Genomic DNA, 19,464 nt, shown 5'->3' on the forward strand with positions numbered 1-19,464 from the left:
ATTACATGTAGGTGGGATTGGTGGGAAATGTTCAAATTTCGTGGGGGGTGGGGGGGGCTTAGTGAGACACTCCATAGTTTATGTGTTTATGTGAGATAGTCACTCAAGGGTTGCGAAAAACCCCAAAACTCAGGGGGTTTTGTCAAATTAACCCTTTTTAAAACCGCGACTTACCTAAATTGTTTACAGCGGATCTCGTCGGATCCGACCCAACCCGTCGCCACGCGTACCAGAGAATCGAGACCCAATGGCAGAATCTTCGATTATCGCCGGCGGTAAATTCGATCGGATCTGAAACCCTCTCTCAAGATTGAGGTAATTAATCGAGTTCCGTAATTTCGTTCATAGATTGCTTTTTCCCCTTAATTTTCTGATTGATTGTTCACTTAGCATTTTGCCTAAATAAATCCCTGTATTCGAAATTAGGTTTGATTTAATTTCAGTCGCATATAACTATATTACGAAACTTAGTGATTACTTAGTAAATGGTAATTAATGCATTGTCAACTTTATGTTGATTATTACTATGATTAGATGAAAGATCGTACAAGAATGTAGATCTTTTTCCCCTTTAAGGGCCTGTTTGTTTACACGGAAGTAATTATAAATTAGCTGAAGTAAAAGAAGTAGAGGCTACTTCTACTACTTCCTTCCAAACAAAAAAATGTGTTTGATTCTCTGAAAAGCGTACTTCCAATACTTCCTTAAACGCTTATGTGGCGCCTACGTATTATACTTCCAAAATATTTTTCCAATCCTCAATACTCAGAAGTAGTTTGCATATTAATTAGGAAATACATAATTTTTTTATTAATATTTCCTGTATTAGTTACTTCTAACAACTTTTCATTGATAAAATTACTTCCTAGTAATATTTCTAAATGTTATCCAAACAAAAAAAAATAAATGAAGAGGAAGAAGTTCTACTTCCGTTACTTCTAAATATATGAAACAAAAAAAAAAATATTATTTTCACTACTTCCTACTTCATAGTTTTAAAATTTACTTCTATAACATACTTCTTACTTCCAATACTTTCATTATCCAAACGGACCCTAAAAGTACAAAACTGGAAGAACCACCGGCAACCATTAATTTATATTGGAGAATTTTTTAAAACAGACCCTTTTTGAAACTTTATTAGCAAAATAGGCCTATTTTTGACATAATTAGCAAAATCGACCTTTTTTGGCCAAAAAAAGGTCGATTTTGCAAAAATGAAACTTTAAAGTACACGGTCTGCCACTCCTGTGTATTTAGTGGTGCCTAATTACACCCTAATGAAATTTAATTAGTCTCATGGATTTGTGAAGTTTAATTAGCATGTGACTAGCCAACACTAATTACACGGGACTAGTAGTCCCGTGTATTTTAAAAATTATATTTTGCAAAATCGACCAAAGAGGTTAATTTTGCTAATTAAACCCAAAATATGTTGATTTTGCTAATAAAGTTTCAAAAATGGTCTTTTTAAAAAAAAAATCCTTTATATTTTTGTATATTGATGGGAAAAATCAAAATTTAGCTCACGTTATACTATTTTTAAACTATTGCAGTATTGATTATTGTCGTTTCTTTTGTTGACTCTAATATAGACCCTTGTTGATTGTCTTGCCATGCTTATTTTCTTGACAAAGTAGAATTAAGAAACTCGGCAGTCTACTATAGCATTCCTGGTTGTTCTTTTGATAATTAGTGAATATACGATCATTTTTGGTTAATGGGTAGTTCAGTATGTGTTTCCTAAGAATAATCCTTGGGAGAAGTATTTCACAAAAATATAAGTATGATACAAACCCATAATGCATTTGGATTATTGGTGATAGTGATAATTCTCTTTGGTTACAACTTCATGGTGGTCAGCAAAAGTTGCCAATTCAGTAGTTACATTTTTTATTCCTTGAGTTAAACTTTGAAAGGTGTAGTAATTGGTTTCCTTTTTCTAGGGTTTGCAGCTTCAACACCTGTCCCCTTCATGTAGACAATATATAACTTATGATTTGGACGCCAAATTATTAATTTCATGAAAGTTGGATAACACATCACTTAGTGCAGCCTAGTTATTCTTATGTACAACTTTATTTCATACAGGCACTTCAGGCTAACAACTATGCTTGATACATTAACAGACTGCGGTGATTATTTCAGGCTATAAAGTAGAGTGGTCTCTCTTTCAAGCTCTCATTCAATGGTCAAAGCCTTCGTGAAAAAGACGTATCTCTGATCCTCACCGACCAGTTACTTCGATCTTCATGCCTGAAGAGCAATGACCAGGAATGCTGCACAAGAAATAGTTTGCCCCTTTCTTCAAAGTGAACTTGTCATTGCCACTGGTTGATGCTTTTCCAGTTGCCTTGCAACTTCCATACTCTGAAGCAGTAACAGGTACCACGTTATGAACACCGGATTGGTAGTTAAAAACTGCAACATTTACGAGAGGAAAGGAAAAGGCTTACTGCATAAATATTATAAAATTACCAATTTGACATAAACCAGTTTATGTTTTTATGGCACACTCGTTAGAAAAGCATGCATGGTTAATTTGTATCACTCATTTTTTGTGTGATCAAGAGCAAGTTGGCATAGAATTGGTCAAGTGTTAGGTATTTTTGAAAAGAAATGGGCGAATCTCTGAGACACTGAAAAATATTGACAAATAAAAACTAAAAAGTTGAGAAAGAGACCAAGGGTGTCTCCAGCAGTAAAAGGCTTTCCATTGGCCCAGTCCTTGTAGGAGGCTGAGAAACCCCAACCTTGCGAATCTCCAACAATATAGGTGGCAGCAAAACTGCATGATGGAGAACATACAATAACCAAGATGGCTAAAACTGCAACCTCAGTCATGCAGCTGCCTCTTCCCTGGTCCATAGCACACTTCTTGATTGAGTTTGCTATCTACTATGATTTCTGATAAGAGTTGGAGATTAAGCTTGAGATGGGAAACTTCATCTCAGGATTGCTGTATTTATAAAGACTATGAGAAGAGTGGGCCGATATATCATTATTGGCTTGTTATTGTTTCTTTTCTTCTTGATATTGTGCTTTCTTTTCTATAGGTTGTGGAGAACATATGCTCAATAAGGGCTTCTATTCTCAAGTTTTGACTCCTTTATTTGGTTAAGATACTTTGTCTAGTTTACAGTTTTCTTAAAATTGCTTCATAAAGTGTGCCTAATCTTTTTTGTTTTTAGCTCCCTTCTTTTTTTTCTCTTGCTTTTTGGCCTTTACTCTATAGGCTAATCTCACTTGTTAATTTTAAGTATTTCAAATTATCTTCCTAACTTTATTTTTATTACACCTTAGAAAGAAAGTGGGAAAAGCAAAGAAGAAGAAAAACATTACTTCCCTTCTTTAAGCTAACATGTTAATTTCCATAAAAGTGCTAGTGCTTTCTGACGAACACTGCACTTAAGTTTAGTGCAATCTACTTCATACCCACCATATTGCAAACAATTGTTCAATAGGATTTACATGCTTGCAGTATTTGATTATATAATCGCATTGGATCTTTACGTATGTTAGTGTTCATGGTTAGGTTTCATTGCATACGCAATAACTTTTGACATAAACAATCTTACATGAGATTTGTCCAACTCTGGAGATAAGATTTACTTTGCATTTGATTAAGCACTGAAGCATTCTAATTTACCTATTAGCTAGTACATTGGGACTATTTGCCACCAGGAAGAATACGCCATGACTATTTGAAGTTGCAAACTACATATGCATTTAAAAAACCCTTTACTCTCCTGTCTACCTATGTTGCAAGGGTATGGGTACGGCTACCAGTACCGTTACTGTTAGGGGACACAACGAATTTGTAAAAGGTAGGGTAATGGGGACATGACTATATAAATATTTATACATTAGAATTAATAATTTATATGAGAACAAGGATGAGAATTGAAATTCCTATGACATTTTTATGTTTCTTTATTATGTGGATGTTTTATAGGAAATTATGTGGATTATAAAATAGAAAATCACTAGTTTTTGAACTAGAAATCCAAACACCTCTTCAAAATCATGATTCGGAACTTGACCTATGTCCAACGAGTTTAAAGAAGTGGATGTGAAGTCTAGGATATTTTTCTAAAAAACGTATGACAAGTGTTTTAAATTAAAACATGTATGTTGTATAATTAAGTACATGCCCGAATATATGTATGCATAAATGCAATGAGTTCCAAGGAGTTTTGATACGGGTGCGGGTACGTGTGGGGTACACGCACGACTTCAAATTAAAAGAGGCTAGATAATGTAGGTGGCTGCAATTTGATCAGTAGACAATAGACCCAATCTCTAGCCAAACAGCCTGGATCAAATGATCAACATGCTAGTTTAGGTATTCTGAACAAGAACTACGCCCTGGATTCCACTTTAAAAAAAATTCATTGATATTAGATCAAATTATCACTTAGACCTGGTTTATAGCACCAGAATCCAAATAAAAGCCCCCAACACATCTGGCATGTGCAGGTTGAGGTTCGTGTGTATTCTTGAATTTTTTTCCCTACTTAGAGGAGACAAATCATAATTTAATGTGAAAAGAATTGTCTTATGATGGTGATTATGTTATCTTATTCTTAGTATAGCTTATGTGATCAAGTTGGCACAAACATTACTGAATTGAGGCACATTACCAGCTAGGTTTTCTTTCTAGTCAATTATGTATTACTTTACTGAGAAGTGATAGGGCAAAGGACAGCACATATTTGTATGCATTTGAACTATTATAAATCATTAGGGAAACATTACTCATTTTACATATAAACATCTATGAATTTCCATGACAAAAGAACAAAACCAACAAACTACGTCATAAAATTATGTTCAATTCCGGAGTAACTTCCTGTTGAATTGCAGTTTTGCTTTAAGGCTATGCAGGTTATTGGCTGCAGCTTCATTCTTTCTTAAATGATAAGCTTCTCTCAATGAGCTAACTGTTGGCTTTTTTCTAATTGTAATGGTTCTTCTTGAAGACATGTCAAAACAGTCTGCAAGGTATTATAAAATGCATAAGAACTTGATTGATCCACAATTATTTCAAATCTCCTTCAGTCAAAATCCTATTGTTGCTAATGCAATTACATCTCATACATCAACTTTTGCATATGACTCAAACATTGTACATTCTCCTCACAAGTCAAACATTATCCGCATCCTAACTATATTTTCTGCCCATCAATACTACTGTTCTGTGCAAAATGACCTGGATCTTGATCACAGCTGATCCATTCTGAAGAATTTGTGATGATCTCCTTTATACTGAATCTGGAGAATCTTCGAGAATTTCATGGAAACCCATTTGTGGGTTACTTGGACATCATTCGAACTTCTAATCAACAACTCTGCCTCTCAACACTACAGGGGAAACCTCAGTATCTCCCTCAGTCAGCTGGCACAGCTCAGTGTTCCTCAGAAACCCCTTATATTATGTACATTGCTGAGAGGGTAATTTCCTCCTCATCCATCTGATTCCATGTCTCGGAATGGCAGTGGTACTGTCTTCACTGCCCTGAACTTGCCGACATTATTCAGGTGCTCATTCTCCAACCTTTCAACCAGATATTGAGTCAATATCAAGTAAGCATTTTACTCTCTCAATCGCAGTAGCGTAAAGTAAGAGAAATTACCTGTAAAAGTTCCAGTGCCCCCGTCGAATTATCTCCAATGAGGCAAGCAGGAAGTCTACCAACTGACCCTCAAGGGGACCTAGGCTTAGGCGGGAAATGGTTTCTATCCATCCAAGGCGAAGAACAAAATTGAGAACCTGCATTTCATCAGAAAATGTCTCATTTGAGATAAAAACATGTTCCAGGAAGTGTTGGAATAATTGGCCTTGTGTGTAACTTACAATAGATGCATAGTAAATGTTTTTATTCTTTAGAATGAGCTCATCTCTAAGCCATTGATTTTTGGAGTTCAGGTTGAAGAGCCCCCAGTCCTTGACAAAATCCCAGTACAATTGGTACAAGGTTGCCATAGTGGATATAAAGATGACAGTTGCTAACCAAAATGGTGAAGGATCCACAGCGTACTTCCATCTGGCTGCAGCTGCCAGCATGGCAGACACATACTTCCCACCATTCGCCAGGTGATTGGCATCATATCCCTCCTCTATGTATCTTCTGATACACTGGTACAATCATCAAAATGTTAGTATGTTTTCATGTTCAAGTGTGCATATTCATGTTGACATAGTTGTTTTGTGCATTAATCTGTGCATTTATACGTACAACTAAAAGTCTGGCATCATAACTAAAAACTAGAAAAACAGTAGAATAAGATATGATGGAAAATTTAGGCTTGCAAAAAGTGTGCTCAAGCATTGAAGGTGTGACAGAAAACCAAAAATGACCACTGGCAACTTGCAATTGCAATTTTAGAGAAATATGTGTATTGACCGAAAATTGTCGTCATATATTTAGTATTCTTGTGGATAACTTCCTTCAAGTTCATCAGGAAATATTTTATGTTGTCTGTGCCCCATAACCAAAGTGGAGACCAAGATTCACGAAAAAAATGCAACAAAAGAAGGCAAAAAATGCAAAAGAAAAGTTGCAGATTAGGAAACAAGGGCTGTGAAACTATTAGCAATAGTCTAAAAATATTTTGTGAGCTAAAAAGTTAAAATTTTCTACGAGCTAAGTGATATTCAGTTATGGCATGTGCGTAGTTACCCGCTTCTGAGGAAAAAATTTGAATTTGTAGGAATTTGATGAACAATTTTGCATGATAACATTAGAGAAACGAGAGAGGAGCTTTTTGCTAACTCAACCGCATACCTGCATTGCACGCCAGTAATAGGGAAGAAAGGAGATTATATAGGCCAAGAGCTTGTACTGCTGACTACGTGTGCAAGTTTCATATGGATCTGACTTCAACAAACTAGCTACAAAATAGCATGATGTAAACTCCATATGTCGCAATAAAGGTATCTGCGTTCACACAATCAAAAAGACTTCCAGTAAATGAAACAAAATAGTTTGTAATTGACATTTAGAAAAAATTAGACAAGGGTTTACCTGACTTGTAAGCTGATCTGCCATGAAGAAATCTACCATCAACACCTAGAAAGCATCAGCGAAACACTTGGTCAGCACTTCAGAATTGATAAAAGTGGGATCATTACAAAAGTCAAGTAAGTATGTATTACTTTGTAGAATGGAGAGAATATGATGTTACGCAACACTCGTAGGAAACAGTAGCGGGTAGGGCGGTAGAGGACATTGAATGGGCATATGAGGATTGCTATGAATAGCTGAAACATGAAGAACAATAATTAGATGCAATGAGTTCTTGTTGAAGAGTATAACAGGAATAGTTGATAACCAAATGGAACCTTTTTCAAGGTGACACTCAGAGGAGTCAAATTATAGGGGTAAGTTAATTTTCAAAAAACTCCCTGAACTTTGAAAGTTAGAGAAGACCCCTGAGATATTGAAAATTGTCATAGCTGGCGCCAACATGAAGGTTAACAGTCTATGCTACCCTTATTAATATACTTTGATCCTATCATAAGGGATAAATTTGTCCAAAGCAGGCTTCAACAACTTAAAACTTCAGGGGATTTTGTGAAATTTACTCTACATTATAGTACCTCCTAATAGACATCAACGGTTCAATCGGATACGGGTTTAGTGCTAGATTTGAGTCATTACTGAGCTAATAACAACTCATGCCTGAATATCATATGATAAAAAATATAGATAGAAATTAAGCACGTTGATATTATGCACGTCATGAACTAGGATATCAGAACTAGGATATCATTCTTAACACTTGACAGACTGCCTATAATTTTTGTTGCTCTTTTATCTGCTTTGCTTATGCATTTCTGAAAAGAACTCAAATCCTTAAGATGTTGCAGGATTTGGGATTACCAGCAAGAGAATGCCTGGAAGGGCATCAACATGACCTGCAGAAAACCCTGCAGATTTAAGAACGAGTTGAACAACCATGGCTCCGACAACAGTAGTCATGAAAGCGGTACATATGAGAAAAGCATCCCTGTGCTTTAAAGCTGTGCTTGGCGAGAACTCAAATATGAAGTTGTGGTTGATTCTGGTATTCTTCCACATGAACAGGTTGCATCCATATAAGAATATGTGAAGGCTTAGAAGAGCAAACATGCTGCACGAAATTAGAAAACACCAAGGATCAAGACTTTACTACTCTTAAGGTGAGTGTTCAAACTTTCTCTTGTGCTTAAGGTTAATGTTCAAACTTTCACTTGTGGTGAAGGTATTCTTACAACCCCAAAGTTTATTTCAGTATTCTTTGGAGAGGGAAAAAAAGGAATTGAGTGACAAATTTTAAATGCATAATAATCTCTGCTTATATGAGAAATGCATAAAGTGGTGCATAATATTCTCAAGTAGAATAGACCTTTATACCATGTGGGTATGTGTATATATGTAGGATGTTGATTTGTTCCAATACATAAAATTTCTATTTTTAGTTAAAGGAAATTTTTTTCTTTTTCTTTTTCTTTTTTTTTTTGGGGGGGGGGGGGTGNGAAGGTAGTTAAAGAACTTATTAGTTTAAATGGAAAAAAAAAGAAATCCCTAGTATAAGATAGTTGTTAATTTAAATAAGGGTAAATTGACAAAATTATCATGACTTTGAATCATTTTGCACAAAACCTCCTCAAACTACAACTACTCAAAATTGTCAGTTATGGTGTTAATGTTAGGGGTGGAAGGCCTAGAACATCACTGAAAATAGAAGAGGAGAAGAGCATAATATTACCGGATATATTAAGTACATAGACAGAACATGTCACTTGCTAAGTAGGTGACGACTTGAACTACTTGCTGTTAGTCATGGTATTTTAGTGAAAAAGTTCATGGTAGTTTCACTAATTTAGAGCATCTCCAACCCAAAAACCCAAAATGGTATAGTTTTTACATCAAGTTTGTGTAGTTTTTACACCAAATTACTATTCCATCTCCAACTCATTACACCAAATTTTACACCAAAAAGAATATTTCTTTTATTATTTTTATCTTTTAACATTTTTATCTATTTAAAATATTTAACAAATTATATAATTATATAATACATTACATATAATTAATAATAATAATGTGTAAGTTTTTTATGTCCTAATTTAATGTTGTATTTTTTTTATCTAAATGTAAATTTGATTTATATTTTAATTTAGTATTACGAAATTTTTAGTGTTTGAATTAAATTATTTATTTTTTCTTTTTGAATTTTATTTTAATAATTATTTTATACTATAATCTCATTATAAAAGTTAAAAATAAAAAAATTAAATGGAATAAACTGAGGTTAATGAATGATATAATAGGATACAGTAGGTATTTTTAATTTGTTATCACATAGTTTAAGGGTAAAATTGGAAAAATAAAAAAACTCAAAAGCTACAGTGTTGCTCCATTCCTGGTGCAACACTGTAGCACTTCATCAAAATAGCACAGGGTTTAGCGCTCGGTTGGAGGGTGAATTGGCATTAGGTTGCGTCAACTTGGGAAAATAGCGCAGGGTTGGAGATGCTCTTAATAGTTCAGCGAGATTTTCGACAAGACCCCCAAAAGTTCATGGCAGTTTTGTGAAGTTTATACTTCTTTCAGTATGTGATAGGCTGTATATCATGGTTATGACCTCTTAGTTCTTTTTTCTCTTTAGGTTAATATTGGTGGTCCCTCCTATAAACTCACCTAGTTCATGGTAAATAGAGAGATGTACCATCTTTTGTTGGTATTTACGCATCTAAAAGTAACACAAATCGCTATCATTGGTATACCCTTCCACTCCAGGCTTTTTTCTTTCTAAACAGGTTCGGACTCTCGTACGGAAAGAGGGTGACCCCCATTAGATGAGCCTCTAGGCATTTTCCTTAACATGACCCCTTTTCATGTTTGAGTTAAACTTCTATTGCTTAAGTTTTTAAACGGTCTTAGTGCAATTTCCTTTTTTTGAAAAGCTATGTTAATGGGAAAAGGAGGCTAATGAAAGTAAGGATCTCAGTGGATTTTCTTTTATTTATAAGTGATGGTGATGGCAAAGGAGTCCCAGCTAAGAAAAAGGACAGCTCAGTATGTATAGACCTGAATGCTTAGTGGGTTGTCAAACACTTATATGAAGCTGGAGAATGACAATTTAAACAAGCAACCTATCATAGTGAGTTTGTTAGCATTAAAACCAGCTCAGGGGCTGGGTAACTTTAGAATTATGACAAATGTTCCCTTTCTTTCATGAATTTATGTGCTAATGACAATGCAGTATAAGCAAACACCACAAGCAAAAGGGAGAATTGCAGTTTCAGGAAAGGACTTGGGTATTCTTGCCACGTGTGTTAGGTTTATGGAGTCCATAGAGTTACTTAGTGATGGTTCAAACAATACTATGTGGTTGTTTGGTTTGTTGCATTGTAGGACATTTTGGACCAATTGCAGTTGTTTGTTGTTGTAACTATATTTATACCTGCTGACTTACTTGAGATCGGGTGCAAGTCGCAGTTTCAGCCATTTTGAGTTGTAAATAGGTTTTAAGTTGCAATTCTAATTGGAACAAGACTCCAACATAAAAAAAAAAAATCTGATATCCCAAAACAAACACCTCTTACTAGATCTACAAATTGCACACTGTAAATTGAACCGAACCAAATAAATGCAACTAGAACTGCATACCACGCCAATTGCATATAATTGACACTTACAGTTGTAGCGTAGAATCCCTATGTCTTTCTATTTCCTGTTTTATATAGCAGTTGGAATACTCAATAATTTCTTTAACAGCTTGGAATAGTTACAAGTAATTGTACCTGAAAACAGGGTAAACAGTTTCCATGTAACCAATTTGTTTTGAGGTAGAAAAGATGCCACACAAATGCGCCAAGACTGCATATACACTAAACAGAGCTATAAAGCTACCCGTGAACAGACCTGCAACAGAAAGAAGTAGATTAGTATACAAGGGGAAAAAAGGGAAATTTGAATGTCGAGGAAGGGTTCTCTAATGAAAATAAGAGAGAAAATAAATAGAAAATGCTTTTCAATGATTCTATGATATGTAAAATGCACTTTTGTTAAAATAATAGGCAAGGTTCATATATTCTTAGAATAAAGGCTCCCATAAGGGAAAATTAACTCCTTGGAATGGGAGTGTCCTACAAGAGAAGAAAGTATAATGCTATCTCAATTGAACTCATTTGAACTCATTTTCTTAATTTTTATGAAAATCATTGTATAGGCAGGGACAATGTTAATTTCATAGTTCCAGCTAAGTTTTATGTTGGCTTTCAACTCTCTATGCGACCTTTCTCTTTTATCTGAGTTTAGGACATAAAGAGGAAGGATATGTGCTAAGCTTTGCCACTGATTGGAGGCAGTGTTCAACACCAAATCGTCTAAATTTACTTGTTACATGCTTTAAGGTTAAAGCATAAATGGTGTGTGTGGGAGGAGGTCCTTTACATAAAAGTTGATGATATAACTTATCTCAATCCAAATCTAAATTTGAGTTTTATACAAGTCGATCTCTATTCTTGTAGCTAGTAAGTGTCATCCCTATAATTAATCTAGCTAGCAGATTTCATCCAAAGATATCAACTATCAAAATTTGGACCTCGCATTGTAGCAATAAGAGACGTAGAGAAGTCTTTCCCACAAAAGATATGATGTCATCATTACCTGGATTTAAGAGAGATGATATCATTATTAGCTGGATTTGACATATAACTTCTGAGTTAGTCTGAATTTAAAATATATAGCATGAAAGACATGGTTCTCGTTCATAATAAAAGATAAGTGTTCAGTGTAATTAAGTAGTGTTTCTGAGTAACCAGTTAAATTAAGTAGTAACAATCCCTTATCTTGTTTTAGACCAGATATCATGCCGATAGCAAGTGATTAATTGGAATATGTGGGTTTCAACATGGATGATTCTTGGCACAATAATGGGTGGTAGTTGGGCTTCTGCATAGCAAGTGATTAATTGGAATATGCTGGTTTCAATGTGGATGATTCTTGGCACAATAATGGGAGGTAGTTGGGACCCACTCACCCACCTTGGTCAAGAGATCAAGATGTATGAAAATGGAAACATGTAAAAGAAAATCTTCATTTTTAAGAATAAATACTAAGAATCTTTTTGCAGATAACATCTCTCAACTAAAAAATATTCATACTAAGTATTTTATGGATAGACCAAGGCTACTTCCATGAAAACTTATATATTTCATATCGAGATGACTTTGAGAAGTTATTCGTATTCATCTTGGTCCACATCTATTCCTATTGCCTATATCATATTGGTTTTGGGCAATGGTTGTAGATGGAAGAATAACTAAATATTTGGTCATACCATTTTAATTAAGGTAAAGAAGCTCTCAAAAATATTTTTACTAAAGGGTATGTATTAACATACCTACAAAAAATGTGATCATGTGAGAATCCTTGGGTTGCTGGGGCCTTAGAAACTTCATTGCCTTTTTCCTGTCATTGCTTGCAAAGTGCTTTGTGAAGGTGCATTCCATCTCGTCGGCGAGTCTTACCACCTGAAATCATCACTTGCTTGTCAATTTATTTTGCCATAAATAGTAAAATATGTATAAATACTCATCTATGATGACTTGCTTATATTGTCTTATTAGCGAAACAGGAATCAAGTTTTCGACCATCTACTAAAACTAGGTAATTATATATATATAAGTGGACACCAAGTCTTTGTCCACCAAAGTCTATCCACTCATTTATATATATAAAAAGTCCCTTCATATCATGCAAGGATCCCTAGGCAATATGAGTGGATAGAAAATTTGGTGGATCATCCACTTAAGTTGACATAAGTCTCTCTCTATCTATCTATATATATATATATATATATTATATTATATTAATAAGAAAATGGGTCTAGTTTTAATTGTGATGCTTAAATGAAGCACAAAATTTACTCAATATAGAAACTGGAAGGTCTAAAGACTTGGCAGATAGAGTTGTCCCCCATGTGGGCCCAACCAATTATGTTTCTTGTTTTTCTAAGGTCCTCAGGTTGCCGTACCTAGCAAGAGGGGATAGTGAAAGTTTGTTTTGGATTCTTCATGTTTCTCTTTATCTTTATTATGTTTATGATCTCATCATTACACTAATAACAATCTGTGATCTTTAACGATATAAGTATATAAAGTTTTTCTTTGTTTATGTGCATTGTATTTGTGACCTTTCTATCAGAATCGAACATGCTCTCCTTCTAGCTAGGTGATTGATCTACTAGACAGTTATACCTTAGTTCTTAGAAGTGCAATATAAAGAAACAGAATAGATGCCAAAATGGCGTTATGTATACCTTGTCAGAACTGATGAAGTGTGATCTCTTCACCTTCTTTATGTAGGATCCAGAGTCCCGTTGGTTCGATACCTTCACATAACACAACCAGTTCATGAATTATTGTATGTCAATAGGAGTACAAACTTAACGATCGAATATATAGTTTTCGTCGCATATACTTAATATATGGTTTGAGCTGTTGAGGTGACGTGGAAAATTCTTTCATGAATAGTACATATTCTGATATGTTTAAATAGATGGATCATTTCTTACATCATCTCTACTTTCCCCCTTCTCTCTATACGTTCTTGTTTTTTCGGTTTGTCTATCATTTGTTGCTAACAAACACTGGACATTTTTTCATGTCTCTCATGTGAAAAGATTTGTAGCTTCATGAGCAAATGGGAACCTCTTGACTCTTTTTGGCTGCTGTCAAGTCTCAAACAGCAAGAAACAGCTGGGTCCCTTCAGATAAGTGCGACGTGGCACGTTACGGGATGGTTATTCTCTTGCTAATTACTTGTATTGTACTCAACTCCAAACTCGGGATTGTAATTTATCATTGTATTAATTGTTTTTAGTCCAATGCTAGTATTGCGTAGGTGTTGTTGAAAGGACTGTTTTGGTTTCTTTGTTTGCCTACCAGCTGTTTCAACTTTGATTTACCTAAATACCCTTCTATTATATGAAATTATCCTTATTTTTCTTTTGTTTTCCTTTTTAGAGAATTATTCCATGTGTTGGTGTTATTATAGGATTCAGATAAGTTCCCATGACCAAGTTGTAGGTATCTTGTGCTTCTTACATGGCCTTCATTGGTGCTTTTATTGGCCTTTATGATCACTCTAAAGTTTCAGATAAGGATTTTGTTGTTCCATATTCATCGTCTTCAGTTAGATCGATATCATTCATATATCATTTGTTTATTAATTTTCTATGCAAAATTGTAGTTGCCGTAAGTTTTCTTGAAGAATATCATGCGTTTTCTAGTTTTTACCTTGTGAAACTTTTTCATTATCTTCGTGAAGGCCATCATATTGAGTGTGCTGCCAAAGGAAAACAAGAGAATCGTAAATGAAAAACAAAGGTTAAAATAATCACTCAAACTGCGGAGCACCACTTTGTTCATGTCAAGGAATAATAGAAATTAACAATATGGAATCTTTCACGCTGCTTTTTTTTTGCATGCAAAGCAAAAATTGACAATTTAACCCCCGGAGAAAATGCAAATCTCGCAAACCTGTAAGTCTTCAGGAGATTCAACCCTTTGTAGAGCTCAAGAAACGCCGACCGTATCATTTTCTCGGCACATTGTATCTTCTTCCGGCTAATATAGTCTCCTCCGCCGCCACCGGCGGCCCCCTCCTTCCGTTGACTGTTGACGATATCCTCCCAAATCATCGACGTCACGGCCGATATCGTTTTTGTTGCGTTGGTCGCCGGGATGTCGATCCTCATCGTGGTTGTCTTCGGCTTCAGCCCTTTCTTCGCTTTCGTGCGTGCTGAGCCGACGAAGCTCACTCCGTTCCGTTCTAATGCTGCTATTATCTCCTCTGTAATAGGAGAGTTCGATCCATCCGTTGAGGCATCGTAACAGCTGTTCTCTGACAAACATATATAGTATACTTAGAAAGTATCAATATTTTCTGAATTTGTTTATTAAGAGTTATTAATTATCGCTCAATTTATATGCAATTTATTCTTTTCAAAATGTTACCCCGTAGGTATAAGTGCGCGCGAATAAATGGATGAGGAGATTATTCTTGTAAGAAGCGCAAAATATATAAGTAAATTGTACCGGAAAATGATGATGAGTTACTAAGGCGACCAAAGGCGTCGCTACTACTCCGAGAATCGTCGGTTAGTGATCGTTGTCGCCGTCGCTGTCGCCGTCGATGCTCATCTAGAATCTTCTTCAAGTCCACAAGGATCTGAAGTTGCTTATCTAAAATCTCAGCCCGCTCACAAAACTCCGTCTCTTTTGTAGTATAGAAGTCGTTCACTTTTCCGAGTTCATCATCCAGTTTCTCGAAAAATTCCTTCACCTATGTTATTAAATTTTCATAAAATCAGAAATTTTAACTAATTAAGATTGATAATAGAAAATTATTTGCAGGTATTACCTCAGCTTCTCTTGATTGAATTAGATCCATCTCGTACAAGTTTTCCTCGTCACCCTGAGCAGACCGAATACAAATAAATTACAAATTAATAAAATTGATCGCCAATAAGGGACAAGGTACAGGTTAGTTTAAACACTTTCCGCAAAATACGGGAGCGAAAAATTGCGGAAATTCGGGTAAATCAGGTCCGAGCTTTTAATCTCTTCTGCCGTTAATTATGACAAAAAATTACATCACGAAATTTCCATGATCAGGAAAACAAAACAAAGAAAACATTTTCAAGTTTAATACTCAATGTCTATAAAAATAAAACTAAAAAAAAATTTAAAAGAATGAAAATCAATATTTGACATTGAAATCGTGGCTTGGCGACTTACTGTACTATAAATGTAATAATACTTAATTACCTATATTATCCAAATTATATTTAACACAAATTTTAATGTTAAGTTAAAATGTCTATTGCAAAGCATGAGTGACCGTAAATTACAGTTTTGTTATTACTTCAAAGTACAATGTAGTTTTTTTTTTTTTTTTCCTTCACGTGATTACTATATGAAATCTTAACATAACAGATAAATAACATCATAACATCAAGTTCAGAAGATGTAATTACTAACAGAATAGCTTAGAGATATAATACGTATATATGGCGTGTACTCTTGCATCTACAATCTCTACCTCATTTGATTCGCCTCGACTGCCGCGACTAAGGAAGTTCCGGAGCGGGTCTAGTAAGGAGAACCCGACCCAGTGCGATCCATCTGAGGAAGGAGGAGACGAAGTAAGAAACAAGAGCTTTATTTTCTTAACATTCTTCTTAAGCTGCCTGTAATTCACGAATGCGTCCTTCCACTCTGGAATCAGCTGAGCATCAAGCTGCCTTGAAAACTTCACCATTTGATCAAACACTTTCTCTCTCTCTCTCTCTCTCTCTAACTGAAACTTCAAGTATTTTAGAGAGAGAGGAGGAAGGACCGTAAGAGTTGAGGGCAAAAGAGAGAAGGTTATATAGAGAGGTTGTGAGGAGATGGGCCAAACGTGTAAAACTAGAATTGTAGGAGGGGAAAGGGGCAAAGAGAAGTGAAGAATGGAGTGGCAAAGTGCTTTTTAGTGATTATTACCCCCAAAAAAATGCATTAAAGATTTGAAGTGGGTTTGCTTTTATTGAAACCAAAGTTGTGACGTATTGGTATTGGCTTGGTGGAGGAGGATGGTTTTTGTTAATGCGTCTTCTCTTTTTAGTAAAATTTCAGCAACTTGGGGAGAAAAAAGAGATTTGAAAGTGGAGGGAGATGTGGCGTGCTCAGGCTGGTTAGCTTCGTAAGTAAAACCAAAGAGTAAATTTCAGAAAACCCCCCTTAACTTCTTTTATTCCACTATACCTTTATGAGTTTTTCACTTCGATCCCCTAACAGAACTCGTCAAGTCTAATGTGTTAAAGTGCCAATTACATGATTTAGAAAAAAAAAAACAAAATTATGCCTTAGCCTTAAAAAAATCAACATTTCTAACTTTTTTATTATTTCCAAAATATTTTATTGATTAGAGGTCTTTTCTGTTAGTGGGAGAGATTGGGTCCAGCCGAGAGTTGATGGGCCTTCAATAGAAATTAGAAGTTAATTTTAATCTAAAAACTATAGGTATTGGGTACTGATCCCAACTACTGTTTTAAACAAATCACTCTTTCTTATCCTATCTAATGTGAAACTATACTCACGTATTAATAACCTTAACATCTTCCCCTTGATTTGTGAATATACTCATATTAACAACCTCAACATGTCCTCCTTAATTTTAGGGCTTCAAGGTCTGACTTAGAGTTGATAGGCCTTCAATAGAAGTTAGGAATCAATTTCATCCAAAAACCTACAGCTATTAGATATTGGCCCCAACTATTATTTTTAAACTCATTACTATTTCTAACCCTATCTACTGTGGGACTATACTCACATACCAGTAATCTCAACTACTCACCCTTAATTTGTGGGTATTCTCACATATTAATAACCTCAGCATTTTCCTCTTTTTCTGTCACATATTTGGCACATATATGTTAGACTTGATGGTATTACTTCATAGGGTTAACGTGAAAATATTTGAATCATTATTTCAGTTTGTTTGATACCCTTCTTAATGGTGAAAAGTCTAGACGGTTTGAGTGCAAAATACATTTGAAGCAAAAGTTTCAAAATGGCATACAGCAGTCCTAAATTAATGTAGATGTGGTAATTTATTTAATGAGACAAAGTGCCTACATGAGAGACGTCTATGTACGTTGGCTCTTATAAATGTAAATTTCACAAAGTATCTGTAATTTTATGTGTCTTTGGCGAACACAGATGATTTTTTTTTTAAATGGATTGAGCAAAAACTACCACACTGGCATTTCTTTGGAAATTAAAGCGTGGAGAGTTGTTCAATGTCAAAGGGTGAGAGTTTCTTATAAAGGAAAAATTGGGTAATGAGAATCCTATTTCAGTTATTTATGCATTGTTTTACGAGCAACATACATCATTGGTACGTCCATGATTTTTTTTTTTTTCTTTCTTTGTTTTTTTACAATAACAGAAACTTGGTTTGGGGAATTCTACATCTAAGGGTATTGTAAGACAATACCCTTAGATCGGCGGTATTTCTTAATTTCCTCTACAGGCTAGAAGAGAATGTAATAATCAACTAATTGAAAGGGTAATTAGTACATAGCTAATTAATCAAGGTTCCTCTTTGGGAGGCTTGTTGAGTAAATTATGATAAAAGTAAACTGAACGTGATCATTAGGATATCCTATCACACATTTTGTTATGTAACTAGTGAAAACGTAAGAGTTACTTGTTATGTATTCCTTCATGTAAATTATTACACAAAAAACTAAGTTGGTTATGTCCTCAAAACAACAATCTTTCCCCATTCAAGTATATAATCTAAGCTAATAATTACATGATGTTAACAATACCAAATAACAGTGCTAATAATGGTCTTCTTGCACCAAAAGAAACTCTCAGTACTTTTATGCCCAAATTTGCCCTTCTCATGAAATCTCATAATGATATCAAACGTTTAGAATTCTTTTGGCAATCAAACTTTGCATGCACAACGCACATTTTAAATGGTATCCTCAAGATGCACATGCTAAATATGATGAATTTTCTTTTTCTTTTTTAAATAATGTTAAATTTGATGGGAAATTGTGCTAATTAAATGTCTCACACTTTAAAATATTTCTTAACATCCAAAAATATGTTAGGCTTAGGAAGTAATGATTATGTTAGTATCTAAGAACATTTCTGATGATTTTAATTATCTGTAACCACTTAGTTTTTTGAGTCAGAGAGTGGTGTATAATAGCACTAGCACCCCACGACCAGTGTTGCAGTTACACTTGATATGTTTCTTTAATTTCTGATTTTTTTTTTTTAACTTCATAACTCCCAAACTTTGACTGCAGTGGACCTAAGGCGACTGGGTAAATTCCTCATCTTTAGTCCTATAATTTTGGTGTAAAATCTTGGATAAACTAGAAAATGTGTTAACTATCTAGATAGTTTTGTTTAAAAACATATTCCAAAATTCGACGAACTTCTTTATGGTTCTATTTAGATTAGATTTTGACATTTCATTGTCGGAGATATTCTAGCATGTATATATGCATTAATAGAGAACTTCTCGAGCAAGTTAACAAACTAAACCCAAGGAAACTAGATTCTTGTGTGCCTAAACTTAACCAACAATGAAGTAGATGTATGTTTGTTGTATGATATTTGCAATCAAATAAAATCCTAAATCCTTAGAGCTGGTAGAATTTAAGAAAGAGTTCAAGGATCTCTGGACGGATGCCCAACTCCATAGACTTGTCCTTTGGAGTATCGTTAGGATTTGGTGCAAAGGATATTGTAAGACAATGATATATACCCTAGTTAACCTCCTAGCCTTTCAAGGAGAATTAACATCTCTCATTAAGTGTGAATGATAGCATAATCTATATTTGAGTTTGATTGTTGAACTTATCTCCTCTAACAACATTGATAAATATGATGGATAG

At 34.7% G+C, this 19,464-nt stretch overlaps 2 protein-coding genes and 1 long non-coding RNA gene across 4 annotated transcripts; 1 reads left to right on the forward strand and 2 right to left on the reverse strand.

Moving 5' to 3' along the window:
* On the forward strand, positions 159 to 14,004 carry LOC109850888. Its single transcript, XR_002249606.1, has 5 exons — positions 159 to 315; positions 2,149 to 2,385; positions 5,230 to 6,097; positions 7,874 to 8,185; positions 13,681 to 14,004. It is a non-coding gene; the product is annotated as an uncharacterized LOC109850888 (long non-coding RNA).
* LOC109850877 (basic blue protein-like) lies at positions 2,206 to 3,690 on the reverse strand. Of its 2 annotated transcripts, none has more exons than XM_020420973.1 (2): positions 2,685 to 3,690; positions 2,206 to 2,370 (listed from the first exon to the last, which is right to left on the reverse strand). In XM_020420973.1, the coding sequence occupies exons 1-2, from the start codon at positions 2,866 to 2,868 to the stop codon at positions 2,228 to 2,230; spliced, it is 327 nt and encodes a 108-aa protein (XP_020276562.1). In that variant the 5' UTR covers positions 2,869 to 3,690; the 3' UTR covers positions 2,206 to 2,227. The 2 variants fall into 2 exon arrangements, with proteins under 2 accessions (XP_020276562.1, XP_020276555.1); XM_020420966.1 differs by having other exon boundaries at positions 2,206 to 2,421; positions 2,685 to 3,688.
* LOC109850869 (phosphate transporter PHO1) lies at positions 5,418 to 16,391 on the reverse strand. The gene is made up of 15 exons (XM_020420957.1): positions 16,104 to 16,391; positions 15,423 to 15,476; positions 15,098 to 15,344; positions 14,540 to 14,903; positions 14,297 to 14,345; positions 13,318 to 13,389; positions 12,400 to 12,529; positions 10,796 to 10,916; positions 7,887 to 8,136; positions 7,160 to 7,264; positions 7,029 to 7,073; positions 6,789 to 6,941; positions 5,858 to 6,139; positions 5,637 to 5,773; positions 5,418 to 5,557 (listed from the first exon to the last, which is right to left on the reverse strand). The coding sequence occupies exons 1-15, from the start codon at positions 16,320 to 16,322 to the stop codon at positions 5,467 to 5,469; spliced, it is 2,319 nt and encodes a 772-aa protein (XP_020276546.1). The 5' UTR covers positions 16,323 to 16,391; the 3' UTR covers positions 5,418 to 5,466.

Source organism: Asparagus officinalis, chromosome 1, assembly GCF_001876935.1.
Source record: "Asparagus officinalis chromosome 1, Aspof.V1, whole genome shotgun sequence".
NCBI lineage: Eukaryota > Viridiplantae > Streptophyta > Magnoliopsida > Asparagales > Asparagaceae > Asparagus > Asparagus officinalis.

Excerpts from the sequence above, each read along its gene's own strand:
- LOC109850877 (XM_020420966.1), bottom strand. The coding sequence starts at position 2,868 with ATGGACCAGGGAAGAGGCAGCTGCATGACTGAGGTTGCAGTTTTAGCC. Across the intron at positions 2,422-2,684 it reads TACTGCTGGAGACACCCTTG|TTTTTAACTACCAATCCGGT; the intron begins GTCTCTTTCTCA and ends TAAATGTTGCAG.
- LOC109850869 (XM_020420957.1), bottom strand. The coding sequence starts at position 16,322 with ATGGTGAAGTTTTCAAGGCAGCTTGATGCTCAGCTGATTCCAGAGTGG. Across the intron at positions 15,345-15,422 it reads TTCAATCAAGAGAAGCTGAG|GTGAAGGAATTTTTCGAGAA; the intron begins GTAATACCTGCA and ends TTAATAACATAG. Across the intron at positions 5,558-5,636 it reads GGGCACTGGAACTTTTACAG|GTTGGAGAATGAGCACCTGA; the intron begins GTAATTTCTCTT and ends TCTGGTTGAAAG.